The sequence below is a fragment of the Coffea arabica genome, chromosome 7c (assembly GCF_036785885.1).
Source record: "Coffea arabica cultivar ET-39 chromosome 7c, Coffea Arabica ET-39 HiFi, whole genome shotgun sequence".
NCBI lineage: Eukaryota > Viridiplantae > Streptophyta > Magnoliopsida > Gentianales > Rubiaceae > Coffea > Coffea arabica.
Genome location: NC_092322.1, coordinates 5732949 through 5749682, shown reverse-complemented (window position 1 = coordinate 5749682; position 16734 = coordinate 5732949). Strand labels below are relative to the sequence as shown.

General features: G+C 37.7%; 3 protein-coding genes across 6 annotated transcripts; all 3 read left to right on the top strand.

Annotated features, from left to right (window-relative positions):
* Nucleotides 1–41: 41 nt before the first annotated feature.
* Nucleotides 42–5348, top strand: LOC113699287 (uncharacterized). Of its 2 annotated transcripts, XM_027219541.2 has the most exons (9): nt 42–400; nt 1255–1387; nt 2043–2176; nt 2267–2324; nt 2413–2547; nt 2631–3233; nt 3318–3461; nt 3555–3683; nt 4364–5348. In XM_027219541.2, exons 3-9 carry the CDS (start codon nt 2067–2069, stop codon nt 4976–4978), a joined length of 1794 nt encoding a protein of 597 aa, XP_027075342.1. In that variant the 5' UTR covers nt 42–400; nt 1255–1387; nt 2043–2066; the 3' UTR covers nt 4979–5348. The 2 variants fall into 2 exon arrangements, with proteins under 2 accessions (XP_027075342.1, XP_027075340.1); XM_027219539.2 differs by lacking the exon at nt 1255–1387.
* Nucleotides 5349–7084: 1736 nt separating this feature from the next.
* On the top strand, nt 7085–12771 carry LOC113697941 (uncharacterized). 3 transcript variants are annotated; one of them, XR_003450054.2, is made up of 12 exons: nt 7086–7452; nt 7548–7610; nt 8291–8425; nt 9428–9530; nt 10254–10324; nt 10408–10512; nt 10735–10768; nt 11042–11142; nt 11702–11761; nt 11820–12023; nt 12094–12276; nt 12421–12771. XR_003450054.2 is itself a non-coding variant. In XM_027217566.2 (12 exons), exons 1-11 carry the CDS (start codon nt 7309–7311, stop codon nt 12181–12183), a joined length of 1110 nt encoding a protein of 369 aa, XP_027073367.1. In that variant the 5' UTR covers nt 7086–7308; the 3' UTR covers nt 12184–12208; nt 12421–12771. The 3 variants fall into 3 exon arrangements, 1 of the variants encoding a protein (XP_027073367.1); XM_027217566.2 differs by having other exon boundaries at nt 12094–12208; XR_011817703.1 differs by lacking the exon at nt 7548–7610 and having other exon boundaries at nt 7085–7452.
* Nucleotides 12772–14150: 1379 nt separating this feature from the next.
* On the top strand, nt 14151–16137 carry LOC113698683 (heavy metal-associated isoprenylated plant protein 21-like). Its single transcript, XM_027218579.2, has 3 exons — nt 14151–14362; nt 14530–14605; nt 15599–16137. Exons 1-3 carry the CDS (start codon nt 14288–14290, stop codon nt 15889–15891), a joined length of 444 nt encoding a protein of 147 aa, XP_027074380.1. The 5' UTR covers nt 14151–14287; the 3' UTR covers nt 15892–16137.
* The last annotated feature ends 597 nt before the right edge of the window (nt 16138–16734 follow it).

The window sequence follows — 16734 nt, the reverse complement described above, 5'->3', positions numbered from 1 at the left end:
GACACGTGTGGAATAGCAAACCGGTCAAACCGGTGGGTTGGGCGACCCATTCCCTGTTCACGAGCCTGGACGGAAAGATAAAAGCCAAAGGTACAACCCTATAAAGCACATCAACTGAAAATGGCCAACTAAAGTGCGGCTGTGGATGGTACTTGCTAGTTACTACCAAACGGCCATTAGAGGAACCCAGCGCCGGGCGAACCAACCATCCTAGACATCAACGGCCATCTTCATTTGTCGAGTTCGATGAAACCTAGCTTTCTGAAACCCACCATAATTATATCAACGCTTCTGTCTGAATCCACTCCGGAATCTGTTGTTTTGTTATTTCCGAGGAGGAGTCTGCTGCTACGCGGCTGCACTTGATTTCACCCCCAACTCCGCACTCATGACCACTTTGGTGGGTAGTATGATTTCCATGGAATTTCTTTTTTGAGTTGTTCGTATTTTTTGTTAATGAAATTTGGATTTTGTCGCATATATGTACCTGATCAAAGCTCCTAGTCCCCTAGAATTCACCCACACTGCTTCTTATGTGCCTGTGAGTGTTTCACTGGGTACTTTTTCCCGGTAATGTGTTTTTGTTTCTTGCTTAATCTTGTGAATTTGAATATCAAGGTGATGCCTGCATTGGTAAGAAATTTGCAAAGGAGTAATTCTGTTGTGCTTTTATCGGGATCTTTTGTGGAGGCTTTGTTTAGAGAGTCATGAAATTGGCTGGGTTGTACTTTTTTTGTCATCTTAGTTTCATCTATGTTGCTCTTCTGATAGATCATGCACGGCAACCCCCAGAAATGTAGTTATTTGCTTCTCATATGGGATATGACAATTTATGCTGGTTGTAGCTTTATGTGTTTCTGAGTGTTGAAAAATGTCAGGGAGCTATGGCCCCTTTTAATAGCCACTGATTGGTTTCCAGTATTAGTTTTTGAAAAATTTGGACAATTTTTCGACTATGTTTTAGGTGGTTATATGCTTTTCTTTCTGTTACTTCGAAAGTAGCTGCTTCAGCTTCAACCACTCGAATTTTTTATATTCCTTTTTATTTCTCATCAAATGGATGGCATCTTCTTCCGGAAATCCTAGCTATTCTTAGCATGATATTGGGAAATCTCATTACTATTACTCAAACAAGCATGAAACGTATGCTTGCATATTCGTCCATAGGTCAAATCGGGTATGTAATTATTGGAAATCAAATGGATTCAAGTAAAATATACTCGAACGTATCAATAAGTGAGACCCATACTGCAGGTTGTTTCATGCCATAAATAAACTCGAACACTCAAGAAATCCGTTGGGCAGGCGGATTCACATCTTTTATGACCAACGCAGTCTTCGGTTCTTGGAGCTGAAGCAATTTGTTTAGCTTTACATCCGTCCCAAGGTATACGCGTATCATAAATCTTCACTGAATGTGACATTGAATCTATATATTTTGGAAAGTCATAAATTTTCCTTCAACTTTTTTCAAATTAGCTTCCACTATTTCAAGAGTTTGCTGAGCTTCTTGTGGATCAATGTCATTACCCTTCTCTGCATCATTTACTAAAACAACGATTTCATTATTGCCTATTTTAGCAAAACCACCCATAAGAGCCATCGTTAACCATTGGCCATTAAGGTGTATTCTCAAAATACCTATATCTACAGCTGTGGCAATAGGGGCATGGTTGGGTAATACGCAAATTTGACCACTATTAGTAGGTAAAATGATTTCTTTTTCTTCTGAATCCCATACAATTTGATTAGGCGTCAATACACAAAGATTTAATACACGTTTGGGAAAAACATGTATACAATACATGGGCTCTTTTTGGGTTAGAATTGGGATCGTAATTTTGTAGTGCATTTTATTGCCATTGAGTTGACATTTTTAGCCTTTTAGGCAACAGCTTCTGTTTCATCTTCTTCAAATACTTATTTTCTTGTGAGGAGTACAGTATTGTTTTCATGTTGTACTTTTACTTTACTTTATTCTTTTAAGCACTAGTGGGTGTTCTTCATGAATGATACGCTTTGTATCCTAATACAACTCTAAGGTACCAAGTGAAGCAGATCTTCTTATGGAAAAGAGAAAGGAACCAGAGAATGGAGGTTCTGAAGGGACTAGGAAAAAGAAGAAGAAGAGGCAAGTTAGCACGCCCCGCCCTGCCTGCTCTTGGGTGCATTTTAGGTAAAGTTTTCACAACTTTGGCCTTCAATGCTTCATTGTCTCCTTATATTGTTTCTACTGGTGTACTAACATTTACATGGAACTTGTTAGCCGCGAATTTATTAAGGAGTATAGTGCTTCACATCCTGGATCGTCGGGTCTGAAAACAGTGAGAATCTGGCTATATTATGTCGTCATAGTTTTCTTTATTTAAATTAGGAATGTTATGTTAATTCATGATGTGTGGCTCATTTCAGGCCACAAAAGCTGCCTCAGATGCCTGGAAGCTGATGAGCCCCGAAGAAAAAGAAAAATACACTACTCGTGCCCGTGAAGTGTGGGATAAGTATTTGAGTGCAAGTCCTGCCCGGGCTCCTAAACCAAGACGGCAGGTTACTCTCTTTTTTTTTTTGTGAAGTACACTTTTCTTGGACTCTTTCAATTGAGGAAGAAAAATTTTGTCCGTTTCATGCAGACCAAACTGGTTACAAGGTGCTCCCCTGGTCGTTTATTGAATGTAATACAGCGGCTAACGCCAGAACAGAAGGCTTCTGTGAAAAGCATGGGATTTGGTAGCATCCTTGGTTTAAGATGCCGAACTCTTAGGCGTAGTTTGTGCCTTTGGCTATTGGAGAGATTTAACACCATGAGACGTAGCTTGGAGATTTGCGGTGAGCGCATACCTCTAACTCCACAAGATGTGGAACTTGTCATGGGATTAGCAGCTAGTGGAAAGGATGTGGTGAATTCAGGTCCTGATGATGTAATTTTGGAATTGCGTCAAAAGTACAATGCCACCAATCGTGGGATTTCTGTGCGCCTTTTAGAAGAGCGATTGGCAGCTCCAGAAGCAGGAGAGGATTTCAAAAGATCATTTGTTCTTTATGTATTAGGCACTCTTTTGTGTCCTACTGCAAGATTGGATGTTAGCCCAACATTCCTCCACTTTTTGACAAATGTGGAAGTTATCCATCAGTATAATTGGGGAAAGTTCTTGCTTGACCGGCTAGTTCGCGAGGTAGCTCGCTATCGTCAAGGGAAGCAACGTGCCGTTGGTGGTTGTTTGTTGTTTCTCCAGGTTAGGATGTTTGACAATTAAAATAGAACATCACTTTGGCCTCTTATACTCAAGTGCTTAGCTTAACTATTTAGCCTTTTGCAGCTTTTCTACTATGAATGTGTCGCTGTTAGAGGATTGCATGAACTGGCCCCTGTTTCTTTTCCTTGCTTATACTCTTGGGGTGAGGAAGAAATTAGTGAAAGAGAAAAGCAAGAAAAAGAGCTTGGTGGTTATGGTGCAGGGGAGGTACATGACATTTGGTGTTAATTTTTTACAATGCTTAATTGTTACAAGTCTCGACATTATGTTGCAGATTGTAAGTCTATTATTCACATGCAGGTGGTCTGTAAGGAGAGAGGCCTTGGGATGGGACTACTTGGGTACAAGCGCCAAGCTGAGATCATGCCGACCAGGATTATGGCACCTGAGTTTGATCATTGTCCTGCACAGGAGCTGGACGGACACTTGGTATTCATGAAATCTGTCTCTGAATTTGGATGATATGTTATTTTTACTATATTGTGTCCAGTTGTCCAGTGTATTCTTCCATTTCTACAAATGGTAAATTAACTTATATGATATTTGTGTCATCAAAAATGGCAGGTATTTCCCATTTTTTCCCTTGCGGTTGAACTACTGAGTCTAGGATGATTCTTTTGGGCTGTGCTTTGAACTTCTTTTTAGCATAACACTCAGCATTGACTACCTTTCTCTACTGTAGCAGTATGACTTCTTGAGCATAACTTTTTATCTTTTGGTTAAACATGGAAAACATTGTAAGAAGCAGACAATATAGGACCATTTTATCTTTTTTTGTTCAACTCTCAAATCTTATTGTAGTTTCAGAACCTGAATGTCAAAATTTTTTTCCCCTCTAGTTTATTGGCGCAGGTGTAATGTGAGGAGTGCAGCTATAACTGGGGAGTTACAATCATGGCTTCCTTAATGTATTTGCAGATATGGATGCTATCTTTTATGCTATATTGTCTATGCACTTACCTGAATTGCTGTCATTATTGTTTTAACTTTCTCGACAAGTGCCCCAAGTTCTGCTTACCTCTAGTTTAATTTTTAGACAACTGACATATCTGGTATATGATTTCCAGCAATGTATAGATGGTTTCTGATTGACTTCTTATTTGCATCAGGAAAATGTGCCAATTAATGACAGAGAAGGTACTGCAGTCAGTGGAGAGACTGCTGTAGCTGATTCAGTCAGAAGAGCATGTCGAAATGTGGAGTACGGATGCACAGAACTTGTGGATTATGAAATGCGGAATGACCATGAAGAGGCCTGCAAATACACTCCATGTGCCTGCCCCCTTAAGAACTGTGACTTTGTTGGGTCATCTGGGCAGTTGTCACTGCATTTCAGCAGCAAACACTGGGACTCGGGAAGACGCTTTCAGTATGACTGCCCTCTTTGTGTTTCACTGGGCAAGAATGAGACACACCTTGTTTTGCAAGCAGAAAAAGATGGTGTTCTCTTTCTCCTGAATAAGGGGACAGAAAGCATTGGGCATAACCTCGTGATAACTTGCATTTGCCCAAGCTTATCTAAGGAACGATATTTTTATGATCTTGCATCAGAAAGAGGAAGCAGCTCTCTGAGATTGAAGTCATACACACAAAATTACCCAGGCAGGGTGGAAGGTTCACCTCCTGTGGACTTTCTTCTAGTTCCCTTTGCTTATCTCAGCTCATCTGGGCAGCTAGATGTAGAAGTTTGCATACGGAGTTCAAACGGTCCAAGTGCTGATTGACCAATGTAGACGTTATAAATCAAGCCAGCTGTCAGTGCTCGTCGGACCACTCAGTCTAGGAATGTTAGTAGTGGGAAATTGTACTCCCAGAATTTGTAAAAACCGTGTAACACTTACCGGCGGACATATATAGTTTAGTACTCGGCGAGAACTCAAAAGGGAGTCATCTAACTTGGTAGCGCTGGTGGGGTCTTGGCTTGGTTTTTGTTGGTTGACGATTAGAGACAGTAAAGGCGGCAGTTTGATTGCGATTTGTAGGCACAGCTTCACAGAATTGAGCAGCCATAGTGAGTGTAGTATCGTACATGCTTTTGTTCAGCTTGAAAGAAAAAATCAAAGCAAAGAGTAAAGAAGCCATTTGACATTGAAATCTCATAGATTTTTCTTACTACTCTTCTCCCTTGTACATCTTTTCCAGCAATTCAAGCTCTGTACGTGGATGGATAGCTTTGAAAATGACAATAATGATAAAGAACAGTAGAAACTGGAAACTTCAGAAAACTGAATCGCTCTGGCTGTCAGCATTGAAATGCAGTTGTGCGAGAGCGAGCGGCTAACCTTTGCAATTTGTAAATTTGTATCCTCACACGATATGGGCCGTGTATAGAATCAGGGTATAGGAACAAACGAGGTTAGTTTTTAGGGATAAACCTCCCTTGAGATTTCTAACAATTTTACCAGTCTCTCATGAAGTTTGCAAAATTATAAAACCTCCCTTGAGGTTAAGGTTTTAAACTTTTAAAAACAAAATTAGTCCAAAAAGCACTTTAAAAATAGAGATGAAACTTTTATTCCAGTAAAAGAATAAAAATAATTAACAGTTAGAAATAATTAATATACACATTTTACCAATTAAAAAGTTCAAATTTAATAAATTAGATAACACAAATAAACAATGAAACTACACTAACGATCACAATATTTAGCAAAACAGACTAATCATCTTTTTTAATATGATTTTGTTATGATTCTTGTGATTTTAAACAGTAAAATTTTTAAATTTTGTATTTTTCCCTCTTTTTTCCATTACTTCCATGAAATTACTTTACAACTATCATAACTTTGAGAGTTTCAAAGAAAATATCCTCATGAACAACCTTCTTTTGACCTATATTTTTTTCTACCAAAACCCTTCTTCTCACATTGTGTATAACTAATCTTTGATCATTGTCAAATTTTATCAATCAAAAATAGCGTCATTAGATTTATCAATTGATGTATTTTGTAATTACAAGTCATTTTCGATAAAAAAAATTTTAACAGTTATTTTCGTTAATTAGTTACTAATTGTTAATTAGTGCTCTAATTGTTTAATCATTAGATATTAGTAAAGGAGAAAGGAGGGAAAAGAAATATAAATTTTAAAATTTTTTCTTTTCAAAATCACAAGAATTGCAGTAAACATTATGTCAAAAAAGATGACTAGTCTGTTTTACTAAATCCTATTATCATTAATGTAGTTTTGTTGCTTATTTGTGTTATCTAATTTATTGAATGTGAACTTTTTGAGTAGTAAAATGTGTTTATTAATTGTTTATAACTTTTAATTATTTTTCATTTTTTTTACTGATACAACATATATACATGCATGAGGGGTATTAATGGAATAAAAGTTTCATCTCTCTACTTAAAGTACTTTTTAATGTTACTTTTTTTAATTGGACCAATTTTATTATCAAAACTTTAACATCGATTTTGTAAAATATAGGGGAGGCTAGTGAAATTATTAAAAATCTAAGGGGAGGTTTCTTAAATTATCCCTAGTTTTTATGGTAGATTTATAAGTTTTTTTTGTTAGCAGTAGATAATATTATGAGCTCTTGTATAAAGCAAAACAACACGCTCCATATGGTTTGAGGTGACAAACCGCCGATTCAATTGAACCATGTGCATGACCTGCGAAGTCACAATTTCAGTTGTGAAATTGTTCGGCCGGAGTACTAATTTACAAACTGGGGCGGGTAGTTCAGGTGCAGGGTGATTAGTCGGTAAAGTTGGGATACACCTTGTATTGAAAAAAAAAACAAAAAAAAACTAATTTACAAACTAAAAAAGACTGCCAAGAAAAAAAAAAAAAAAGGTTACGGGAGGGACCAGGGCGGGTTCACTTTACTTGCGTCCCCGAAACATCGGTTACCGGTTTGCGATATTGGGTGCAGGACTGTTGGTTGTATTCTTTGTAGCTTAATCGTGGAAAGCCCAATGAGTCTCATTTGCAATATGGTCCGTAAAATCCCACCAGGAACTTAGTCCAATTGCCCAGTTCTGAGAAACATCAAGCAGCGGCAGTCGGAACCTGGAAGAGCAAGAAAGAGGAGGAAAAGAAGAAGATGATGGTATTGATATGGTCCTCCTCTGCGATGATGCTTCGACGCTTTTGCTGCTTCAGCACTAGTGCTTCTTCTTCTTTTGCATCTGCTCCTTTGTCTTCCCTTAACAAGAAAAGGCGTCTGGTCTTCTTGGGCTCCCCTCAGGTTCAATACCCTTCTCTCTTCTCTTCGCTGCCTGCTTTTATAGTTAATACAACTTACAATGCCTACGTTTTGTAAATTAGTTATTTGTTCTCTAGGTATCTGCTTCGGTTCTTGATGCTTTATTCTCTGCTTCTTCTGCTCCTGATTCCCTATTTGAGGTATTACTGCTTTATCTATCATTATTCTGTAGTGTAATGCTTGTGCTTAAGTCATTTTGTACAGTAAATTCTGCTCAAAAAACATACAGAATTTTTTGTTGTAATCTTGTTTTCCTTGAAATTTATGTGACCTGCTGAACATTTACAGTAAAGGTACGACTTGTAGACATTTTTTCACCAGTCATGAATTTTAATGGTTTGTAGCATCAGCTATATTCCATGACCCTTAATCATGAATCATTCTTTTACAGTGTTTGGTTGTTGTTTCACAGTAGAGTATTTGAAGCGATAGAGTTGGAAAAATTACAATTTGCACAATGCAGCAGATGATATAGCAAGCTTCGTCTTCTTTGTTGATGTTGCTTTTGTTGAAGTTCTTTTACTGATTATTTTAGCTTCTGCTTGTAGAAGTTCATATTTAATTTCCCAGTTTGTCAAGTGGAAATATGGTTTGCTGGGTCGTTCATAATTATAATCAATGGGAAATTTACTGCTGTATCTGGCCTTAGGATTCGTACTTCTCATCCTAGTTTTTCTATATTTCCTTGCTCTTGTTAGCATTGTGTATATATTTTTAATGATGGTCTGATAGGCTTTGAGGCATTCATGGCAATTGGAATTCGCTAATCAATATTGATTCTTTCACTTTTTTTTCTTTTTTGGTATTTGCAATGCTCTAGGTTGCTGCAATTGTTACTCAGCCACCCTCTGGGAGAGATAGAGGAAGAAAGATCACGCCTTCTCCTGTAGCACAGCGTGCTCTTGACAAAGGCTTCCCCTCTGATTTGATATTCACACCTGTAAAAGCTGGTGAGGTAACATCTTAATGCAGTTATGCAGAAATTTAATTATCTTATAGCAGTTTGCAACAAGTGCATCACATTTGTACTTTTTTGCGCACATAGGTAAATTGGGGGCAAATGATAACCATCCAGGTTGCAGCCTTTTTTTTTCCTGACGATTCTGTATTGAGGGTGTGAATGGTCACTTCGCAGCATAATTTTTAAGCCACTGCCAAAGTATTAGGAGATAGTATACTGTCACATTTGAGATTTTTTGCTCTGGGAAGCCGATTAAAAGCACTGATGGATCAAGCTGCCCGACACTGACAACTAATATATTATACATAGATCGCCATTTCTTGGTGATTGCTGCTTGTACTCCATCCTAGATTCACTAGCATACAAAAATTTAGAATGGCATTCTGCTCTTTCAAACCATGCCCAGAGGGGAATGCCCATTTACGAATGAGTGAATGAAAGGGAATAGAAAACTTTTTGCAGTAACAGACATCCTCAGGTTAATATTTAACAATGAACTTTGTCAGTCAGATCCTTTTTTTTTTGGTGGCTAAAAAGGTTTATTAGGGGTGGTCACTCGTTTCCATGGACAGGGCCTGTTACCAGGTGCACCAGGGCTTGTACTGTTTCATGTAGATAGCCTACCAACCAATTGGCGAATGCTTGATGCTTTTGTACTTTAATGCGATCCATGACTTGTACAAGAAGCACCTACTTGTTACTGGGAGATTTTCATGTAGAAAGTTAGAAAATTTTGTAGCTTGGACAGTGGTATTAGCAATTCTGGCTGGTTAGAAAAACAATTGAGGAGCTGTGATGTTATACAACTGTAGATGATAAAAAGATGCATACTTTTTGATGAATATATTTGGCATATTCAACATCTATGTTGCATTGCCATGAAGACCTTCAGTTGATTTCCCGATTTCCCTTTGCTATTGATGCTGTTGAGCTTAACACTTCTGAAGGAATGCCCTCCTTGATAAGAGAACTTACCATCAACTTTATTTTGTTTAGGAATCATTTCTTGAGAATTTCAAGTCTCTGGAGCCTGAACTTTGTGTTACTGCTGCATATGGGAATATTTTACCAAGCAAGGTTCTGAAGATTCCATCACTGGGTTAGTAATCATGATTTTTCTGTCAGAAATCCTGTTTGCATAAGTTGTTATCTCAGGTTTTTTAGAAGTTTAAACATCTAAATTGTGAACGCCATGGAGAGATGTATACCAATAATTCCTTGAAAGTGGCAAAAGATGTGTACTTTGACCTTTGGTGGAATGTTGATGTCAAAAATAAGAGAAATTAATACTTATTTTGTCATTTAACTGTCTATCACAACTTTCAGAAAAGTCCCCTTTCTGGTATTTACATCTGACAAAAATAAGAACCTGGAGAATAAGTCGAACAGATGATGGGTATGTGAGCATGGTTGAAATCAAAATTTTGATAAGATGAATGTCTGATTGTTGAATGATAACAAGAAAAGAGTATAAAGGAAAAGAAGACAAGTAGAGAAGAGAGTATGTCAAGCTAGATTTAGGGCAAAACAACAAATGGTGGAGTAATAAATCATGAGATTGTGAAATGGTAAAAAGTTGCAACTACATATAATAGAAGCAGAGAAAATAGACTGAAATGGTCAGAGGTTTAACTAGTAAAATGAAGAAACATGTTCACTATTTGTAAGTTATTACAGTGATAGTCCAGAAGCAAGGAGAAATGTTTTAGTGCTGTCCCACGATAGTTTGGCACAAAAAATTTTTCCAGTTCATTTATTGCATCAAATCTGTAAATTGGGGAATTTGATTTAAGCTTTTTCTTATTCAAATGCATTCTTGTAGGGACCGTAAACATTCACCCAAGCTTGCTGCCTCTCTACCGTGGTGCAGCCCCTGTTCAGCGAGCATTGGAGGTTAAGTTTCTTAGACTTAGACTTTGACTCTGACTTGTTTAATATTTAGACATTTATTAATCATGAAATGAATTTTGTAACAGGATGGCGTAAAGGAAACAGGAGTGTCACTAGCATTTACTGTACGTCAACTGGATGCTGGACCTGTTATTTCTTGTCAAAGAATAGATGTAGATGATCAAATAAAGGTACTGAAGTCTTTCTTCTTCCTTCGATTTATGTCATATAAGCTCCTCATTCTAGTGTCTTATGAATCTATATTCTTTCCCAAACCACTGAAAATCATTAATGTGTCGTCCACGACTGAAAAAGATCTTGAGTGTATGTTATATCTGAATTGAAGTAATTCTATAAGGCTAGCATATACTGCTTTCTTAAAGTCAGCTAACTTTGTACTGATTCGTTTGCAGGCACCAGAGCTACTTGAGTTATTATTTGCACAAGGTAGGTGTTGTGCATTCCTTCTCCTACTACTGCTTTGCATTAATATTTTAAGTATTCATCTGATATAATACTTAATAGATTTATGCCACTTTGAGATCTTTGGCATATCAATTAATATTTCTCAGGACTTTAGTGCAATCTGGACTCTGTTAGTTTAGCAGTGAGTGGAATGCTTAGAGAAATTGGCTTTTGTTCTTTTAGAGAAATGGGGCTTTTATTTTTCTAGCCTACTGTAAAAGGTATTGGTGACTCATTAGTTCTTGGAACATTCAGGATCTGAACTTCTGCTCCGTGAGCTTCCCTCTATTTTTGATGGATCAGCTAAAAGAAAAGCAGAAGAGCAGGATGAATCTAAAGCAACTCTGGCTCCAAAGGTGAAGTTTGTTTAACATCCCTTAGTTGAAATAAGTATGAAGTAACTGAGGAATAATCACAAGAATATCAGATTATTTACAAATTTTTTTGGAGTTGATACCTGTAAGATGTGCGTCTGATACTTGCAGCCATTCAAAGAAGTCAAGGAAAGTAGTTGTTGAATTGATTTCTTTAGAGACATCGATCTTGATATTCATCTATTCTCTCTCATCTTGGAGTAACTGACCTGATTTCTCTCTTTGCCAACTGATGAACAAAATGAATTTCAATAAAGTCCAATTTGATGCTGCTACTTGATTATTAGATTTTTGGATTGAATTTGATCCAAAACTCGCAACAAAATTTTCTTATGATCTTGTCTAAAAATGGTGCAGGTCATATCCTGCAATTTTTATCCCCTTCATTTGTTAATGAGGATTACGCTGCTTAAATTTTTGTATGAGTAGCCTGTTGATTAAATTTGCATTTGAGATTATATACTTGTTTTTCTTCTGGTCGATTCTTGGGACACATCTTACCTACATATGAATATTGGGTTACTTTGATTGCTCGATACAGATAACACCCAAGGAGTCATGGCTATCCTTTGATCAAGAAGCTATAACCCTTCATAACAAGGTATTGGTTTGATCCTCATGTTGCACCTACTGTATAATCATGACACATAGTCTTCTAGGTTCGTGCATTTGCAGGTTGGCCTGGTACCAGAGCTAAAGTCATGATTGTGGATCCCCAAAACGGTCAGTCTAATACTACCGAGCTTAAGATTATCACAACAAGAGTTTATAATGGTGCCAAAGCTCAGAGTGGGGATGCTGATGATGTGGTTTTCAACAAAGGTTCACTGATATTCCCATGTGGCAGACAGACGGCACTGGAGGTGGGAATTGTCGTTAATTTGGTCTACTTCTTGCAGCCATCACAGTGATTAGCATCTTGTATCATTGCAGGTGCTAGAAGTGCAACTTCCAGGTACAAAGGTGGTAAATGCGTCAGCATTTTGGAATGGATTGAGAGGTCAGAAATTGAAGCGGATATGACTACAGTTGCTGAGCAGCAGTCCATGTAAGTTGTGAAGTAGACAAGGAAACACATTGAGTTCTATCATCCTTCCTCTCAAAAATGAAAATATGGTTAGTTTTAATGTCTTTAATTTTTCTTAATACATGTGGAACGGAGGATTCTGGTGTTCTTGTACCAAAGGGATCATATTCTTGTATTATTGTTTTGCACCGAGAACAGAGCATCAATATGTTTTGGTTTTGTGCATTGGTCAGGTACAGCCCCTTCTAAAAAAGATTACCGTATTGTGATATGAAGGACTGGACCTGCTGCACCAATGGAGGGAAAGATTGAAGAAGAGTTCGTTTTCTTCCCATTTCTTAACATTCACCTTTCAGATTGGTTGTTCTTCTGGGCTACGAAAAATGGATCTAAAAGTCCCCGAGTAGGGCTCTACTTGTAGTTTATCCTTGAGATAAAATCATAAAATGGAATTTCTTCGAGGACTGACTCTCATCTCATGGGGTACTCAGAAGAACCCCTTTAGGCTCCTCTTTGTCCTAAAAGGGGAGTAAGAATAATGTCATTTGAATTTTGTTGTTTATGTCGCATTCTGCTTCCTCTCTCGTTCTGTCTGGTCCCTCGAATCCTTTAATTTTGCATGTAAACAAGGTGAGAAGAGGAGGAAACAAGCACTTCTTCCGAATTGATGAGTTGTGCTGTGCCTTCCCCAGCAGTGCCTATTGCGGGGTTGGCCCTGTACAACCTACAAAAGGGTGTTGTTTTGGTTTGGGGTGCAAGCACACCATAAAAAACTATTGATCTTGATGGGATTGATGAAGGCTAGCTGATCGGACACAAATGATCGTTCTTTTTCTTGCAATGGCCCCCGCCCGCATCACCATGATTGTGGCTGAACGGACGGCTGGTAAAAGTTGTCCTTGGGTGTACTTTAAACAAACGATAATTTTTTAGCATTAGGCTAGCTACGCTTTACCCTTAATTTGTTACTGATAATTTTGTATCCTAAACGTAAAAACGCCCGCCCTTCAATTCCGTACTTTGTAATGATGAGATGATCGGAAAGCTGAAATTTTTCTTGCAGTTAGTTAGTGGGGAATTTCACATTCCGCTCACTTCTGATTGGAAGAGTGCTGCTGCTTATATCAATTGAAGAAGGCTTCATCTGATTAGGCAATGAAGTCATCTGTGAGTGATAACACACATCTTTTTGTAACTCCATTAAGCCGCAAATTCGAAAGAGAAGAGAGGTGATTCACACAGTCTCTAACATTAGGAAGGTGAAACTGAAATGATCGTTAATATTGCTCACAAACAAAAATCTTGGGACTAAGCAATCATCGGGTGGTCTTTCTTCACTCATATAAATAAATAGTGGGAAAAAGCAAAGTCACTCACACCCATAGAACGAAAATGAAAGCAAACACAAACGCACTTTACACCCCATTTTCTCGCTAACACATCAACATAAACAAATGAGCAAAACCCAAAAGCATTCTTGCCCACTCATCATTCCCGGGCACTTGTTGCCATTTGCTTTTTCTAAAATATACTCTACTGCTACTTAACACTCTATCTGTTTTTTTTTTTGTGGGACTCAAATAAACCGTACTCCTCCTTCGTCTGCTCTCTCATAAACAAATTCCAAGGCCTTAATCGGTGGAAGATTTTCAGGCCTGAGGTGCAGTCTAAGTAATTTTTCACATGAATTTCTCGCCTAAGATATATTCTTCATGATCTCAAGAGGCATTAGATGTATCTGCTTGTTCTCGAGCGTTCGCAAAAAATAGAAGAAGTACATAATACTACATAGTTAAGAAGTAATTTTACATCTCTAGTGGCAAATTTGCAAAAATAAATAAATACAAAATTAGGTAAATAAAAGTTTCAAAAAGGCTCTCCGCACCCGAAAGTGTCAGAGTTGAGAGTTTGAAAAGAATATATCATTTCCTTTCGCCTAAAGCCCAAAAGCTCTTAGCTAGGAGCTTCTTGTATAAATACCACCTCTTGCAAATAGGTACCAAAGACTCGCAGACCAGCCCACTCATATATCTGACCATTTCTTCTCGATTCTCTCTGTGGTAGCTTTGCTTTCTTCCATATCCAGAGGAGAACAATTAAATGGGGGCTCTCGACTACCTCTCAAACTTTTGTACTGTCACCAGCACAAGAAGAAGCAAGAGGAAACCAATGCAGGTAACTGCTTAATTTTCTAGGGAGCACCTGCGCGTCGAGCGCATAGTTAACTTCTTAATCGCTTCTCAGGGTTTTAAGATTTACGTCTGTTGTTTTGGTGCTCTTCTGTTTCACTTAATGGACTGAATGATGAGGGATGTTTGCTTTTGTCATTTTTACTTAACCAGACCGTTGAGATTAAGGTTAAGATGGACTGTGATGGATGCGAAAGAAGGGTGAAGAATGCTGTAAAAGACATGAAAGGTAAAACTACTTGCATTGCACTCTTTTTTTTAAAAAAAAAATTTATTTCTGTGTGTCCAAGGAAAACATGTTTAGCTTCTGCTGCTTCTGAGTTACTATGATGCATCGCATTGATGTAAGTCAAAACCTCAGTCAGAAGAAACCAATACGAAAACTTCCTCTCTCTTATCTTCAATTAATGCATTTGAAGATCAATGAATAGTGTATACTTCTTGTCATTTAAGAGATGTCATTAGTTTGCTGGGGTGCTTTATTCTTTTTCTTCCTTTTTACTTTTTCTGGTTGATTTTCTTTTCAACTTTTTTGGTACATTGTCAGTTTCAGATTCACACATGCAACCAACATCTATTTTCTCTGTTTCCTTTTTGTGGAATGACTGCTAGTCCTATTTGATTTCCTATAAAGTATTGACGGATCTCTTGGATCACTCTTTCGAGTGTAATACAAGGCGATCGAAACTTTCATCAGGATGCGTTTCGCATGTTTTCTTGCAAGCCAGTCAGATTGAGTGTATCAAGTAAAAACCCTGCAAAAACCTTTCGTTATTAGAAAATGCTCAAATATGCTGGGCTCTTTTCATAAGAAGAAGATGAGGGCGAAGATCGATCTGGATAACTATGTATGGATAGAATGCAATCCAACCACTTTTTTATGCTCAATCCATTGCCACTTATTTATGCCTTTCATCTGCCCTTTATACCATAAAGTGGATCTAGTGCATCCCGTATTAATGGTGGAGGAGAACCCTTTTTTTTTAATATGAAAATGTGGACCAATATATAGACTGACCTTTTTAGCAAGTTGATCAATGTTTTCATTAATTACACCTCCACTAAAGATTATAATTTTCTTGTTACATAACACATACTCCTAAAAAGCTTTTCAACCGAAAACATGTTTGTATATTTTTTTCGTCAAGCCGAAAACATACTTTACTTCGTAAGCTTGTACTTGTTTGATATATATACCAACTAATTTCAGATGATTTTTTAGGTCTGAAAACACTGGAAGTAGATCGAAAGCAAAGCCGAGTAAAGGTGAGTGGCTACGTTGATCCAAATAAAGTATTAAAGAGAATAAAAGACACTGGAAAAAGAGCAGAGTTCTGGCCATATGTCCCTCATAACCTGGTGTTTTACCCATATGTAACTGGAGCCTACGACAAGAGAGCACCTGCGGGATTTGTGAGGAATGTGGTACAAGCTGCTCCTCCCCCAAACGCAACTGAAGAGAGAATCACCTACCTTTTCAGTGATGACAACCCCAATGCCTGCTCCATTATGTGATTATTATCAACAGTTGCTAGCATAAAGCGCCCCCCGTAGACTTCAGTTTTCTTCCCTTCATTTTGAACTGTTTCTCAGTCGTTTTTTTTTTCCCCCCAACGAAGAGCCTTTGCATATTACAGTACCTGATCAAATATATGCACTTTGTGTCACAAATCTGTGACACAAAGCATGCAGTATTAGCTACTTCCACATAATTTCAACTCCCCAAATAATTCATCGTGGATCAATCATCATATATTTTTAGCTTGGTTCTCCGTTCGCCATATAATTTCAACAGATGATATGATGACCATAAGTCAAAATCTATTTTGTAGGTTAAACCTGCTCATTTAATTACACTGTCAAGAACCAGTATGATAATTGTATTTATACAAACTTGACACCCTCTCCTTAAAACAAAATTTGAAAAAGAGATAACTCTGCATGGTGGCCTTCTGTACGAGGGTCTCTCTCCTTAATCGTATAATAAACTCTTTACACGAATCCAATGTCGATGGAGTCCTTTATCTATCATGTGTTGAACCACACGAGTATCTAATTTTAGGAAAGGGCGCGGCGCAATTGAACTTTTTCTAAGTGGAATATGTTTGTGGCAAATCAACGCTAATTGTGATGTTAAAAGCGCAAATAAATTCTTGTGGCAAATAAAAGCAGTGGCGAAACGTGGAGAATGTCAAATCAAAAAGAAATTTATACTTGGAGCAAAGGAAAGAGTGAATCCAAGACATTGCTTTAGATGGGTAGCTGGCTTTAAAGTGGAGGAATAAGATTCTCGCCGCCCTCAACCCCTCCAAAAAACAAAACTAAACGGGATCCATGATTTCTTGCTTAAAAGGAGTG